Source organism: Delphinus delphis, chromosome 10 (genome assembly GCF_949987515.2).
Source record: "Delphinus delphis chromosome 10, mDelDel1.2, whole genome shotgun sequence".
In the NCBI taxonomy this organism is placed as follows: Eukaryota; Metazoa; Chordata; class Mammalia; order Artiodactyla; family Delphinidae; genus Delphinus; species Delphinus delphis.
In genome coordinates, this window is record NC_082692.2 from 90,658,312 (window position 1) to 90,672,764 (window position 14,453).

Genomic DNA, 14,453 nt, shown 5'->3' on the forward strand with positions numbered 1-14,453 from the left:
AATACTTTCCTCTTAATACTTTCAGATGCTTGGGACAAGCAATCCAAAGAGAAACTAAGCAACACACATTTTTTCACATTCCTGGCAGACTACTTATTTCAGTCTCCACTGAAGTAGGGAAGACCTCAAGGAAATAGACATGGAAATATGTTTCTTGTAGAAGATAGAATAAAAAGCTGGTACAAGGAGAAAATCTATTAAGCTAATTTGATTGCTATGAATTTTCTTTATCCAAGAGGAACCTGTAGACCAGATACCATAAGGATAGAAAGTATAGATTATTTGTACCCCTAAGTTGCCATATAAACTAAGTTATATAGTCAGTAATCTTTTCTACCCAGCTGAGTTGTCATCCTTTTGTGGGCAGAGGCCTTGACCTTGACTCTGCATTCTGCATATTACCATTTGAATAATGAGCACTCAATAAATATCTGTTGACTGACTAAATATTAAGATTTGACTGTATGCCATTTTCCCTTGAAATGATTGACAGGTTGCTTTCTGAGGAAGCTGAATGTGTCTCCTGCTTTCAGTTCTGCTCACTGCTTCCTTGCCATTATGATTGACTGCACCGCTTATTAGTTAATTGTAGAGTTTGAAAATGCTCAACTATACACTGGGAACTGTGGATGATCCTTTTTAAAATTCTTGCCTTAAGAATGGCTGCATCCTAAATAATAATTAGGAAGAAAACAAATGTTCCTGTTGTTCTTACGTTTAGAGGGAAAGCAGCATTCCCAGCTGTGCTCTCACAAGGAGTTCTGAATTCACACTAGTGAAATGCACTCTTCTGACAAGGGCTCAGCTCTGAAACCCATGCTCTATTTTGCATTATGAATATTATGCAGATTCTGTATCTCTGCTCCCTGGTATCTGGTTTCTATTCTGCAGAAGGGCAACATGAAAAGCAGAGTTAGGAGGGTTACCACCAGAACTTTATGTCTCCCCTTTAAAGACACATTGCTTTATTTACATTTCTGTTGCTGTGGTAGAGAAGAGCACAGTACTTGAAGTATGAAGACCTAGATTTGAATACTGGCTCTGATGATTTCTAGATGTTTGACCTTGAACAAGTTCCATTCATAATCTAATTTCCAAGATTATAAGTTTAAAGAGGATTAGTGATACCTGACCTCCAGGGTTGTGATGAAGGTTAAATAAGAAGGGAATGTAAAAGTACATAGTAGATCCATGAAAGATGTTAAATTTATTCTTTCATTTACATACTATTTATTGACTGCCTGCTCTGTGCCATGTAATTCTCCATGAGCCTCTTAAATACCTATGAAAAAACAAATATTACTACCTTTGTAAAGTTTAACATCTCGGAGGGGATTTGAATTAGAATCTACACAATAAGAATAATTGATAGTCACTTTCAAAACATAGGTCAGTTAAATCTTACAACCACGTGTGAGAAAGATAGGGCTCATGGTATGAGTCCCAAACTATAGGGAAGCAAATATGTTTACAAAGGTTGTGGCTTCCCCAAAATTGATAACTAGTGGCAAAACCAGGAAGAAAGAACTCAATTCACTTCATTCCAAATCCAGTGTTTTCCCACTCTGTCTTACTGCCATGAGGTTTTGAAAACTGTGTTGAATATTGGAAGTATACTTCGTAATTAGAGTTCACCTGTTGAGCAGAGGAGACAAGCAATGGGGAAAGTAGATATTCTCTGTTTCTGGGGATTGCATGTAAAGCAGATCCCCATACAGGGAAACCAAGTTTATTCAGAACTTCTCCCTGTTTAAAGTCATTTCCACCCTCTCCTAGTCTTCAGATTCAGGTCCAAACTCTTTAATATACATTCAAGACTGTTCGGGCATCAGGTACCTGGCTTAGGCAGTGCTGTACTATGTTTAGCAAGGGTGGCTACTAAGTGTCAAGGCCCTGACCTTGGTGCCTTCCATACCCTCTCACTAATCCTTACAGTAAGCCTGGATGATGGGTATTCTTGTTATTTTACAGATGAGCCACACAGCTGGAGAATGTAGGGCCAAGATGAGAGCACAGGTGTGAGTCCGCCCATTGTGCTCCTTCCATTTTCTTGTGTTGCAGTAACTTGAAGATTCTCTAAATTCTCATGCCTGTCAGTTGCCCTTGCCACTTGGCTTAGAATTTCCTTCCTCCCTCTTACTTATCCTTTAAGACACAGTTCGAACTGTTAACCCCTTTGGAGAGCATTCTTGAAGCCCCTGCCTTACCCCACCCCCTGGCTCAGTTAGGTGACGTTCCTTTAGCATCCTCAGCACCTTGTCCTTAATAGATTTACTATGTTAATCCCACTGAAATATAATGCCTGGTTTAATCGCCTTTCTTGCCAAGTAAACAGTGAGCTCCTTGAGGATAGGGCCCTTACCTCCATCACCTCTGCACCTCCACCCCTAGCATTGTCCCTGCCCCCAGTAAGCACACCTGCTTATTTGTTGAGCTGAATTAGAGCATTTGGATACCAGCAGAATTTTAATTTAGCAAAGTGCTAAGAGCAGTCATTATATGATGAGACCCTGCATGTAGGTTCTTGGAAACCAAGATGTTTAAGGAAGAACTGAGTCATGATTTGTCTTACACACTTTAGACTGAGTTCTTTAGCATGCCTCTTGCTATATAAGAATTGTTTGAAGTGTTGAAGGCTGGGGGAGTTTGGCTGTGTGGAGCAATGTGTACAGATAAACTGTGGGATTCTCAATTATTCATATCCTTCTGGCTCAGCCAGAGAAAGCAACCCAGTCCTGTTTCATTGTGTGGCCCCCTCCCCAGGATTTACGAGTCTAATTCTTGGTCAAGGTCCCACAGTTAGTGCTGAGTACACTACCTTTTCCTACAGCCACCTTAGGGTAAACCAGAGAGAGCTCCAGGCTGCAGGGGAGATCTGTTACTGCCATAACTCTCACCTCATCCCACAGCTTGCTTTCTGGTTCTGGCAGAAAAACGGAAATTATGAAACTTTGTATCCTGCACCACAGTCCCACATGAGATTCATCAATCTTCAGCTCCCTTCAGAAAACCCTGTGCTCTGGTTAGGACTGCCCACCAGACGAATTACCATCAACGACCCCATTATTTCTGATTAGTGGAGGTGAGCCTTACCTACCTGCATGTAAATAAACGCCAGTGGGGTTCTTGAAATCCTTCATCCTTAAAAATCTACAGCTCGTAACAGAGCACACACTGTAAATAGCATCCTATCTTGAATTAAATCTTTACGGTGTAATTGTATACATTTTCTAAGCTAATTTTAATTGCTTCAAGAAACTGCTTAACAACGTAGATCAATCCTCTGGTCTGAGATGACATTTCCGTCGCAAAATTAATTATTAATACCCTGATCATTTGCTAAAGACATTAATAGTTTTCATTGATCATCACATCCTGTTTATCTAAAATGGCCTAATTACCATGCATGTCAGAAGAGTATCTGAACATATCCAGTTAGAGACACGGCCCAGTTTTACGCCACATCGGCACATCAGAAGTTAAGAGTCCCTTTTGTCTTCACAACATATCTAGTCTGGCTTTATCAGAAACTGAGCTATTTAAGGAGGCAAAAGAAAGACGAGTTCTCTAATGATGGTTCTTCACTTTCTGTTCGCTTCATGGTAAACATAAAGGCTTCTGAGTGACCACATGGCATCAATTAATGCTAAGAGCCCTTGATTGAGGAGCTCATGTTAGTCCATGTTGATCCATGTTCTCATGTAAACCTGTGTTCGCTCTGGTAAGTGGCAGTGAGAGGAGAAGACCCAGGTTATCATCAGCTTAAAAAATATCAGGACTACAATAATAATCACATCTAGCCTTCGTATGGTGCTGTGTGGTTTTCAAAGCGGTTTCATGTACTTAACCAGGACGTTTCTTTTGAAACAACCTTGGGAGAGAGACGGGGTGAGGTACATAACCAGGACCTGGGAACTGGTTACCGCCCAAGCTGTAAACAGAGTGTGTCTTCTGCTTTCCTAGATTTCTCCCTTATTTGGTTAAATGATGAATAGGAAGATGCATCATTCTCATCTTTCAAACACCAGTAGGAGCTCATCTCCTTTATGAAGTCCGGAAACTGTCCTCCTTCCTTCAAAATGGCATGTTGTGTTGCAGTTTTATGAAACTGCAGGTAACTGACCCCACTGGAGTAGGAGATTCTTACGGCTACATACGGCTGGGATCTCCATTTTGGCAGGTCCGGTGCCTCACTAGTGTCTGGCAAGCAAAAGGCACTCCATAGACGCATAAATCCATGTCTGGCTCATAGGATGGATGGGAGAAGGGATGAGTGGATGAGAGCAAGCCAAGCACAGTGTGAGTTCTGTTTTACCGAGGTCATGTTGCAAAACTGTGGTACCTGAAGGCAATTTGGTGGTGTTTGGCTCCCTCGATGTTTTAAAAGAATCTTTTGAAGTGGTTTCCGACATTTAAAACTTGGGAGATTTTCAAAATACAATAATGTTTTCAACTTTTCTTTGAAAAGTTGTAAGTGCTTCTGCAACCCTAGGTCTGTGCCCCACATGTTAGCCATCAGCATGAGCTGGGGGGGTACCTGCCCCTTCAGACAGGATGTACCCTTGCCCTCCCAAGGGCCCGTGAATGCTGCCTGCTTCACCCGTCTACTTACCTGCTTTGTACATCTTACACAGAACAAGCAGCCTCTCTTCACCATGGAGTTCTCCTGTTTTAAGATTCCTGGCTAACGGAAGAATGACTGTTCTTACTCATGCTCTAGATTTGTCCAAAAGAACCTAGTAGACAGCTACTCATACTTAGTAGGATTTTTCTCTGTAGGCACTAGAGCTGCATATTTCTGTTGCATTTTGGGGATGAAACATGGAGAATTGGGGGAAAAAATGTTTGAATTGATGGGGTAGTTATAATTTTTCACACATGTAACTCCATTCTAAGACTTCAGAATTTCTCTTTAAAGTCCACCAATGCTAGCCCTGTTTTGTTCAGTGGAATTTCTTCTGTATTCACTATTTTGAGTGTATTATTAATTGGAAAATAAATAAGAATGGGGCCTGGAAACTAAGGTACTGGAAAGGGTTGGTTCGCATCTGATCAGAAGCTGTTCTTACCTGCGCTCAGTAGCCACAGGGACCTACCAGCTTCAGTCTCTGCCCAAGTATTATTGGGAAGAAGGAAAGGAGCAATATTTGCTTCAATTCCAAATTTAACATGCTTTCTCTTCTTCAAGAGTAGTTTTCCAGAAGCATTTTTATTTGTACTCAAGGAAGGATAAATTTTCAGAGCGCACAAGGAGAAGTATTCCCAAATCTCATTGTATTGTCTCTTCTCTCCCACAGATTAAAGGTTGAATACAACTTAAAAGAAACAGCTATTTTATTCACTTGTTATTGGACTTGAAACTCCTTTGACCTCAGAAACTGAAGATGAGGTTGCCATGGGAACTGCTGGTGCTGCAGTCATTCGTGTTGTGCCTTGCAGGTAGAGTGTCATTTTAGAACTTTTTGATTTAAAAATGCCACTGTATTTCACACTAATTCAAAAGCGGGCCTTCACTTTAGATGGCAATGATAAAATCGTAATAGTGCGCGCTACTATGACTAGCGTTTGCTGACACTTCTGAATACTCTCTCCTGATAGTCTTTTAGTGCCTCTTTCCATGGTGTTGTATCCAAAGCTAGACATTGATGTTTCACCTGTCTGTGTGGTCCTTTTACAGTTGTTTGAGCCATTATTTAGTTTGAAAGTTGTTATTTTTGCTCCTTCCAGTGCTCAATTGCACAGAGATATTGGGCAATAAAACTGATAATATAGAGTATCGCCTACTTTGATGTCATTGGATGGAAGTTTATCTGGGTGACTCTTGCAATATCTTTGTTGGTATCACTCTGTCATTTGATACTTTCTTTTTCATGGCAATACACCTATAGCCTAGCAGGAGTCAGAAAGCATAGACACAAGGCTTTTACCATACTCTCATGGTCACCCGCTAGACAAGGGCTTTAAAAAGTTCAGACATGCTATTTATTACTTTCTTGGTTTTCTGGAAGATAGGAGCCTACCAGCTGACATACATAACTCATTGTTGATGCTGCCTTAAGTCCAGCATGCACTGAGAGTTGGTTTCCAGGTTGGGATGGTGGGTGTCTTTCCAGGTCTTTTTGAAATGAGTCTAGTTCGCCTGTTTTGTTATTCAGAGTGTCAAGTCCAAGAGGGACACCTGGAATATATCTGTGTTTTTACAACATAAAACAAAAAATGACTTTTGGATCATCATGACCTTGATTCATGCATTCATTCAAATAATGTTATTGAGTATTTTACAAGGAGACAGCTCTGTGTTAATATCTGTGAATCTACTCCTAAGCAAGACAGACACAGAACTCTTACTAGCTGCGTTCTATAGCTATATTGACCGACAGCTTGATACGGCAGATTATGTGCAATTGTTGAGTAATTAAAGGTAGTAATGGTAGTGCTTACATGTATGGATCCCTTACTCATGCCAGGCACTGTGCTAAGCACTCCGTGTACTTTTATTTCATTGTCTCATGATCACTAGGAAGTATTTACTCTTTATTTTTACTTTTGTCGCTATTATTATTAATATTATTACTGAAGCATTAAGAAGTTAAGAAACTCACCCAAGGTCACCAAGCCAGGAGGTGGTAAAGAAAATAAGGTTCCAACCCAAAGCTGACTAACTCCAGATTCCATAGTTTTGACCAGCTCACTATACAGCCTTGTGGCTGTCTTGTCGATTTGTCCAGTAAATGGTTGCAAATGTACTCTTTAAATTTTGGTTTTCACTCTTCCTGCGTTTTTCTAAATGTAAACCCCATCCACTTAACAAACTTCAGAATGCCCTACCTTCAAATCCTAAACTTCTTGCCTTAGTTAGGTTCATAGCATCCTCGCCATTCCCTGATCATGGACATGTTGGCGTCTAGCTGTCTCTTTTAGAACTATTACTTTTCTCCCTCATCTGGTCAGGAGCTTTATCTCTGCCCCCTCCCCAAGCCATTGCCTCAGGCTCTGTGCCTCATTTCCTTTTCTCCAGTCTTTTCATGACCCTTGACCCTCCCCAAAGTCCTTAACTGAGATAATCTGGCTGTAACTCCTCCTGACTCTGGGATATACATATTCTCTAAAGCATAACATAATGAATCGATTTCTCAGTGTTTGACCAAAGCAATGTGTTTATTTAACTCGCTGTGCTGAGTAGATATCAGAAATTAAAGGGTTGAAAATCAAGGCAGCCATTAACCTCCTCAGTGGTGTTTTGAAAAACTCGGAATTTTCACCCAAGATGTGTATCTGTGTCTTTTTTTATTCACTTAGTTTTTTGTAGGAAATCAGTATATTGATGTTTTGGTGAGTCTTTTTTGTGAACTGGTTTACATGGCATTAATATTCCCTTACCATATGCCTCCTTTGGTATAAGTAAAGTCAAGCTTTAATTAATGTTTTTGTTTTCTTGCTATTTGTCTTGATTTTATTAATTTACATAGCACTCGACACTCTGAAGTTTGAACAGATTTATTTAACTGTTCATTCTTTTCCTTTTCTATACTTCCTTAGTCATATATTTCTTGGTGAGTTTTTGGCAAGGAAAATAATTTATGTCTATTATGTTTGTCATAATTAGTGAATCTCAAATATGCTTTTTCCTGATCTTTTTCCCTAAATAAGATAGAAGACCCGAATATATAAACAGGTTCCTCCTGCAAGGGATGCACCTTGAAACGTCTGCTAATCGTTTAAGGAATTGATTAGTAATTTATGGTACAATGGATATTTTCTCTCTTACCAAAGCTAGACTCAGTCTCTGACAGTAATTAAAAAACAGAAAAGACTACTGATGAACACAGTAACAAGGAACACATAACCCAACTACCTGGAAGAGCAAGGAAGCTAACAAGTGAATGAAACAGTCTTAAAGGAATAGTGAGTCCTGCTGACAAGAGGGAAGGCTGGTGACTGCAGAAAACTGGAACAAACGTGTCCCATTAAAGTACCAACCAGTGCACCGCTCTGGTCCTATATGCCAGGTCTCCCAGCTTTTTGAGTTTTTATGAATAAATCTCCTAATTATTTAACATTGCCAACCAACTCAAATTAATTTTAAAATAAAAATGGAAAGGCTGTATGAAACAAATCAAAGTGGTCTTCCAGGGAGAGGCTGTTCCTAGCCCACAAGGTTGCGAAGTCTGTTTCAAGTGCTTAGTTTTTATTTGTTATTAGACACAGTGCCAAGTAAGTAGACCTTAGGATCTTTCTACTGACTTTTTCCAATAATGCTGTTGCCCTGTATGTTCCCATCAGTTGCCCTCTAGCCTTCTTTGGGTCTGTGCTCAAATGCCACTGAATTGGTAAGGCTTTTACTGACCACAGTAAATAAATAAAATAAAATAGCAATCATTCTTTTCACCAACATTGTATACCCCTCTTCTTATTTTATTTTTCTTCAGAGTTCTTATCAATATATGAACAACTATAAGTTTTGTCTTTATGCAAAATGTCTTTCCTGACCATACTGAAGCTTTGTTAAGGCAGGCATTTCTATCTTTTTAGTTCACTGCTGTATGCCCAGTATCTTCAAAATGCCTAGTACATAGTGCCATTCACTAAATAAATAAACATATGTCAAATGAACAAATGCTGCCTACTGACCAGAAAGGAGAGAGAGACCCAGTCTCCAATTTCAAGCTGTACTGTGGACACAAGGCATGCTGTAGTCCCTTTCATGTTAAGGCAGTGAACCAGCCACCTCTGAGGCTAATACATACAACTGAGTTGTTTAAATTAGATAGAAATATATGAAGTATTAAAAGTGGTTATTGTGCCTTGAACTGTGTATCAGTTGTTCTTGGGGCAGCACCCCCTCGCCCATTTCTTTTTTTTGTTTGTTTTGTTTTGTTTTTATTTTTTTATACAGCAGGTTCTTATTAGTTATCCATTTCATACGTATTAGTGTATATATGTCAATCCCAATCTCCCAATCCCCTCGCCCATTTCTGCTTTCAACCACAGCTGGGTTGACTGTCCCTGTTCTGTATTTTTGTTTCTCAAGCCTTTCTCTAGTCACAAGCAAGGGGAACTCTGAGAAACTAACTCTCTTCTTCAGTGCAGTCCTCACACAATGGGGCATGAGAATCAGTAGATAAAGGTCTCAGGGCCTGCCATTTAGAAGGAGAACGCCTAGGCACATTCTACACGGTTCCTTTGAGGTCCCCAGCAAGACTGAAGCCCCGTTGCCCACAGTACCCTCTTCTACCTTCTCCTTCTCACTCCTACTTCCTGGAATTATCTTCCAAATAAACTGTTTCCAGTCCTTCTTTCAGGCTCTGCTTTTGGGGGAATCCAAACCAAAAGCATGCACACACCAATTAGTAGCAGAAAAGCAGCCCAGTATTGGTCATATCAGTAATTAGGACGAAACCAGACAGAAAACATGGTTTTGACAGAAATGATTGAGATGTTGACTGTGCTGTGGATCCATATGTGTACATGTGTGTAAGGACTTATGTGAGTACATGCATGCCTGCCTCTATATAGATATGCCTGGAAGTATTATCCAGGTCCTGCAACCAGGTAGTTTTAGTCTTTTACTTGCTTTACTATTTACTAGTTTTATTATTAGCCAGCTGCCGGGAAAGTTGTTTTTGCCTCTCTGGGATTCAGTTTACACCTCTGTACAATGAGGGTGTTGAACAGATGGTTACTAAAGTTCTTTCTAACTCTAAGAATGTATAGTTGCAGCTAAACACATGATTTGAAAGATATGTATGCTGAAGGGTTACAGCTAAGCCTGAAACTGTATTCATCTAATACAAAATTTCCCACAGATCCTATGCCTTACTGTGTGTTACTGATTCTGTTCACACTGGCAGATTTGAGAAAAAGAATAAAATGGCTGGTCCATATGTTCATATGGAACAAGAGGTGTGAAGACATTTAAAAACCCTCTGTGAATGGGTGAAAAAAATGTATGTTTGATGTAGTCTCAATTGATGTTGGTTTCAGAGAGGCTAAATTTATTCCCATCTCTGTGGTGCAGTTTACCAACTTCAGCAGTTATTTCTTTTTGAGAAAGTGCATCCTCTCCAAATGTAAGCATTTTGTTGGTCTGTTCACAAAATTTCTGCTGCTGTTACAGCTGCATCTGGGGTGGGCAGGGCGGAAAGCATCCTGTGTCATTCACGTGAGGCGTATTCTGGGATTAGTGAGTGTTCTCAAAATTGGAGCAAGGAGGAGGCCTGGGTTGAATAACCACAGTGGTGTAGCTTGAATCTATGACAGTAAGAAATGCAAACCAGGGGCCACCACCTGCAGTCAGAGCATGTGGAGACACTGCCCAGTGGTCCTCAGAAGGCATTTTAGGCTTAGGAAGTGTCTTATCACTAAGACTAATGTAGGCCGTAGATGGTTTTGGCTTATTCTAGGGTCAGAGAACACAGATGTACGGTAGGAACCTCCAGTATTTGTTGATATTGATAGTAGAACTCGATAAGCACAATCTTATCGAGTTACTCCTTAATCAAACATTCCTGCAAAGCTCAGGACCTGCCCTAAAACATCCCTGCTCCCCACCATCATGCCCATATGGCCCCATCAGAATGCAGAGAACACAGAAGTGAGTTTCAGAGTTTGGCCTCACAGCGCAGCAGCCAGGAACAGTATTTCACTTCTCAAGACTCTCGTATGTTTCCCCAGAATAAATAGAAGAACAGACAGCTCTCAAATAATTCCAGACAGATATTAAACCTAGTACTGCCTGTTTTTGCAAAAGTAACAAGTGTTCGATTAAGATCAAAAGAGAGTTGAGTAAATGTCAGTTTTCTCGCAGTTACTGCAAAGCCTAGTTCTGTACTGAATTTTTATTTTATTGTTTCTCTTTCTAAGAAACTGGCTGGCCAGTGCATTTAGAGTCATGCTGACTGCAGCCAAAGAATGGATTTCCTATTTCTCTGTGCTGTCTCAAAACCATGGCCATGAAATGAAGCCAAGGTAGTAGAAAGATTTAGCAAGAAGAAAGCTAATAACTAGATTAAAAAGCAGTGACTCCAGTGAAGAAAATTCAGGAAAAGAATAGGGAGAAGTATACCCAAAAAATAATAAACAGCAAATGGAAAACTCCTTTTGAATATCAATTTAAGTACTTAAATACATTTCATGGTGGGAAAATATTAATCAGTAATAAAGATGTTGAGGTAAATAGAGAAACTGGCAGCAATTTTATATCCCCACTGGCATGGACATATAGTAGCAGTGATACAAACCAAAAGTTATTAGAAATATTCAATTTAAGACCTCTCCTGAAGCAAAGTCATTAATGGCTTCATTAGACATGCTCAGCCAGGCTGGTTGTCTTAACTATAAATAAAACTCCCTTGCTGATAGAGTCTGGGACATGTTGTATTAAAAAAAAAAAGATTGAAGTCTGTTGAATGAAATAAATTAGGAAGAGGGGAGAAAAACAGACAAGTGAAAAATCCGAACATTGTATGCATTTAATATCAGCTAATGTGATAATGCTTGGTTGAAATGTGGGATCAATGATACTGCCTCAGAGGTTGAGGGCAGGTGAAGGAATAGCCGTGGCATCTCCTACCACACCAGAAACACCACCTGGAGATGAAGTGAACCTGGAAGTTAAGAGCATGGGTTTTGAAATGAAATAGATCTGCCACTTATCAGCTGTGTGATGAAGCTATTTTCTCCCCCTAAGTCTTGGGTTGCTTTTTTTCCCCCACGTATAAAATGGACAAAATAAGTGTTTATTGGGGTGTTTATGAGGATTGAGATCGTGTATATGTGCTCTGTACTGAGTGCAGTGTCTGATCCTTGCAAGCAACACTGAGTGTGAGCTGTCATTCATTGAGTCATTTAGCCCATATTAGAGGCCCTGCCGGTGCTAGGATTGTGCTTCTCTAAGAATGTAGTTTAGCTCTAAGTGAAAGATCATCTCTGTCCTCTTTGCACTGCTGCTGCTGCTGATGCCACTACTATCAGCTTCTTAGCACATGGGTGTCTCGCTCTTCTTCAGTGGTTGAAGCAGAGTTCAGAGCATCTTTGTCGCCCTTCCCCCACCTTTACAGATGTGACCTCATCTATAAAATCGGGATATAATAATAATAAGCTTCTCTGAAAAATAAATACCTAAATTGATTAAACTTATTTATATGTGTAGAGCACTTAGGAAGATGTCTGGCTTAGTAACATGAACTAAGTGTTACTTGCTGTTAATATCACCAGCACCATCATCATCATCATCATCATCATCATCATCATCATCATCATCATCATCACCATCATCACCATCATCACCACCAGCAGCAGCAAGCCAGGGGGCAGCCATATGCATGTTTAGCAGCCACAACTTTTAGGGTCTGCCTCCTGGCAGCAAGGCCCCTGGGACTATCTGGGGGCCTGGCACTGGGAAAAAAGCTGGGGAGGTGTTTATGATGGACCTTCTAGAAATTTATCAAGTTGCAGAGTTAGGGGTTCTAAAACGAGAAGGATCTGGTGGTTCAAAATGATGGAAGATTTTTAAATGCATTTTGCTAAAAAAAAACAAAACAAAACAACTACAATAAAGAAAGGAGCACATAGAAGACCCTAATGCATGTGATGGATTGGGCTCGAGCAGACTCCTTTCCATTCTTTTCACCCCCCAAACTCCCATTAGTGATGTTAACCATGTAGTTCATCTGTAGCAAGAACAGAGTTTGATGAGGATGTAGCCCCACACCACCCTAATAATGCCCTTAATTTGTTTAGCACTTGTTAGTCTATAAAATATTTGCGGAACAGTGTGTTTAACAAATCTGTTAGGGCTAGAGACAGGCACAATAATAACATTAAGAGTAAACGTCTATTGAACATTTCTGTGCCAGATGTAGTATCATATTCTTGAGTGCAATATCCCATTTAACCTCAGAACAACACATTTCCTAGATAAGGGGTTGCATGACCTGCCCAAGGAATTAGAGCTCATACAGGTCCTGCTCATACAGGTCTATCCAGCTCAAAAGCCAGGGCCTCTAACAGTTATGCTATGATATCTATCGACACATAGTGCCTGTCGTCGTGGGGCTTACCATCTTGTAAAATACTACAAACCAGTGGCTCTCAAAATGTAGTCCGTGGATGAACAGCGTCAGCTGGTAACTTATCAGAAATGCAGGTTCCTGGGCCCCAGGCCAGACCTACAGAATCGTAATCTCTGGAGGTGAGTTCACGTTCTCCCTCCAGGAGACTGATAGTTCCAAAAGCTTGAGAGTCATAGTAAACGGTCTTGAGAGGCAAGTCAGGCAGAAATTGTCATTATTCCAGTTTTACATATGAGATTCTGATTGGTTAGGGATCTGCTCAAGGTTATATTCCTGACATCAATGGCATCAGCTGGAACCTAGGCTTTCTGATTCATAACCCAGTGGTTTACTCTTCCCCCAGTACATATGCTGCCTTTATACTCAAGTCAGTCTGGCTTTCAGGGCAACTTATTGAATACCTGACGATACAAAGGAAGGGCTTTTTATGTGGAAGAGGTGTCCTGAGTATTGAAATGATTTAATTTTTCTGCTGAGCCTTATTTCCTTGCCTGTGAACCACTAACAGGTATGATATTGGCCTGTGCTCTTTCTCTGTTTTGTGATGTAATGAACGCAAAAAAGACGTTATTTCTTAATTTTAAAGGGAAATAGAATTATGTTGCAGCATCTTTGGAGAGCAGAAAAGAAAGGAGGAATGTCTCCTGAGCCTACAGCTAGAGTACAATTACTGATCATTCTGGTGAACAATAAGGTGTGAGTTCTGTGCTTAGAGAGATAAAAGAAAAATAGTTTTCTTATTTCCCAGAACCCCTAGTGGATCGCTGGGATGTTTTGTCTTTTTAGAGTAATCAAGAATCCTTTGCCTTAAGAAAGGTAACAGATTATTTTGTTTCAGAAAGAAGTGATTCTAAGGCAGAGGGCTCACCCCTTCAGATCTCAATTAAGACTTATCTCAAAGGCTCTCATTTCTAAAGCAAGGTTTTGGGAAATGACCACAGAGGACTTCTCCTCTACAGACTTAAAAATTGTGCTCAAATTAGCCATATGTGGCCATTGCACCCTTGAAATGTGGCCAGTCCAAACTGAGTTACCGGACTCTGTAGTAGTTTCCTAGGGCTGTTGTAACAGATTACCGCTAATGTGAGTGGGTTAAAACAACAGAAATGTATTCTCTCACTATTCTTAGACTAGAAGTCTGAAATCCGATGTTGGCAGGGTCATGCTCCCTCTGAAGACTCTAGGGAAGGATTCTTCCTTGCTCCTTTCTACCTTCTGGCTGTGGCAGCAGTCTCTGGCCTTCTTTGGCTCGTATTAGATACATCACTCTCATGTCTGCGTCCATCCTCACATTGCTTTCTTTTCTGTGTCTGCACTTCTGCCCTTGGATGTGGGAAACCTACTACAAAGAAGGAATATAAAATGCCTCATTGGTAATTT

General features: G+C 40.3%; 1 protein-coding gene across 1 annotated transcript in view; it reads left to right on the plus strand.

Moving 5' to 3' along the window:
- Window positions 1–14,453, plus strand: part of CNTN4 (contactin 4) — a 959,269-nt gene that overhangs the window by 458,825 nt on the left and 485,991 nt on the right. The window contains exon 4 of the mRNA XM_060022925.1: window positions 5,298–5,439. Within this exon, the coding sequence (XP_059878908.1) occupies window positions 5,385–5,439 (55 nt within the window). The 5' untranslated portion in view covers window positions 5,298–5,384. The remainder of the gene's footprint in view (window positions 1–5,297; window positions 5,440–14,453) is intronic.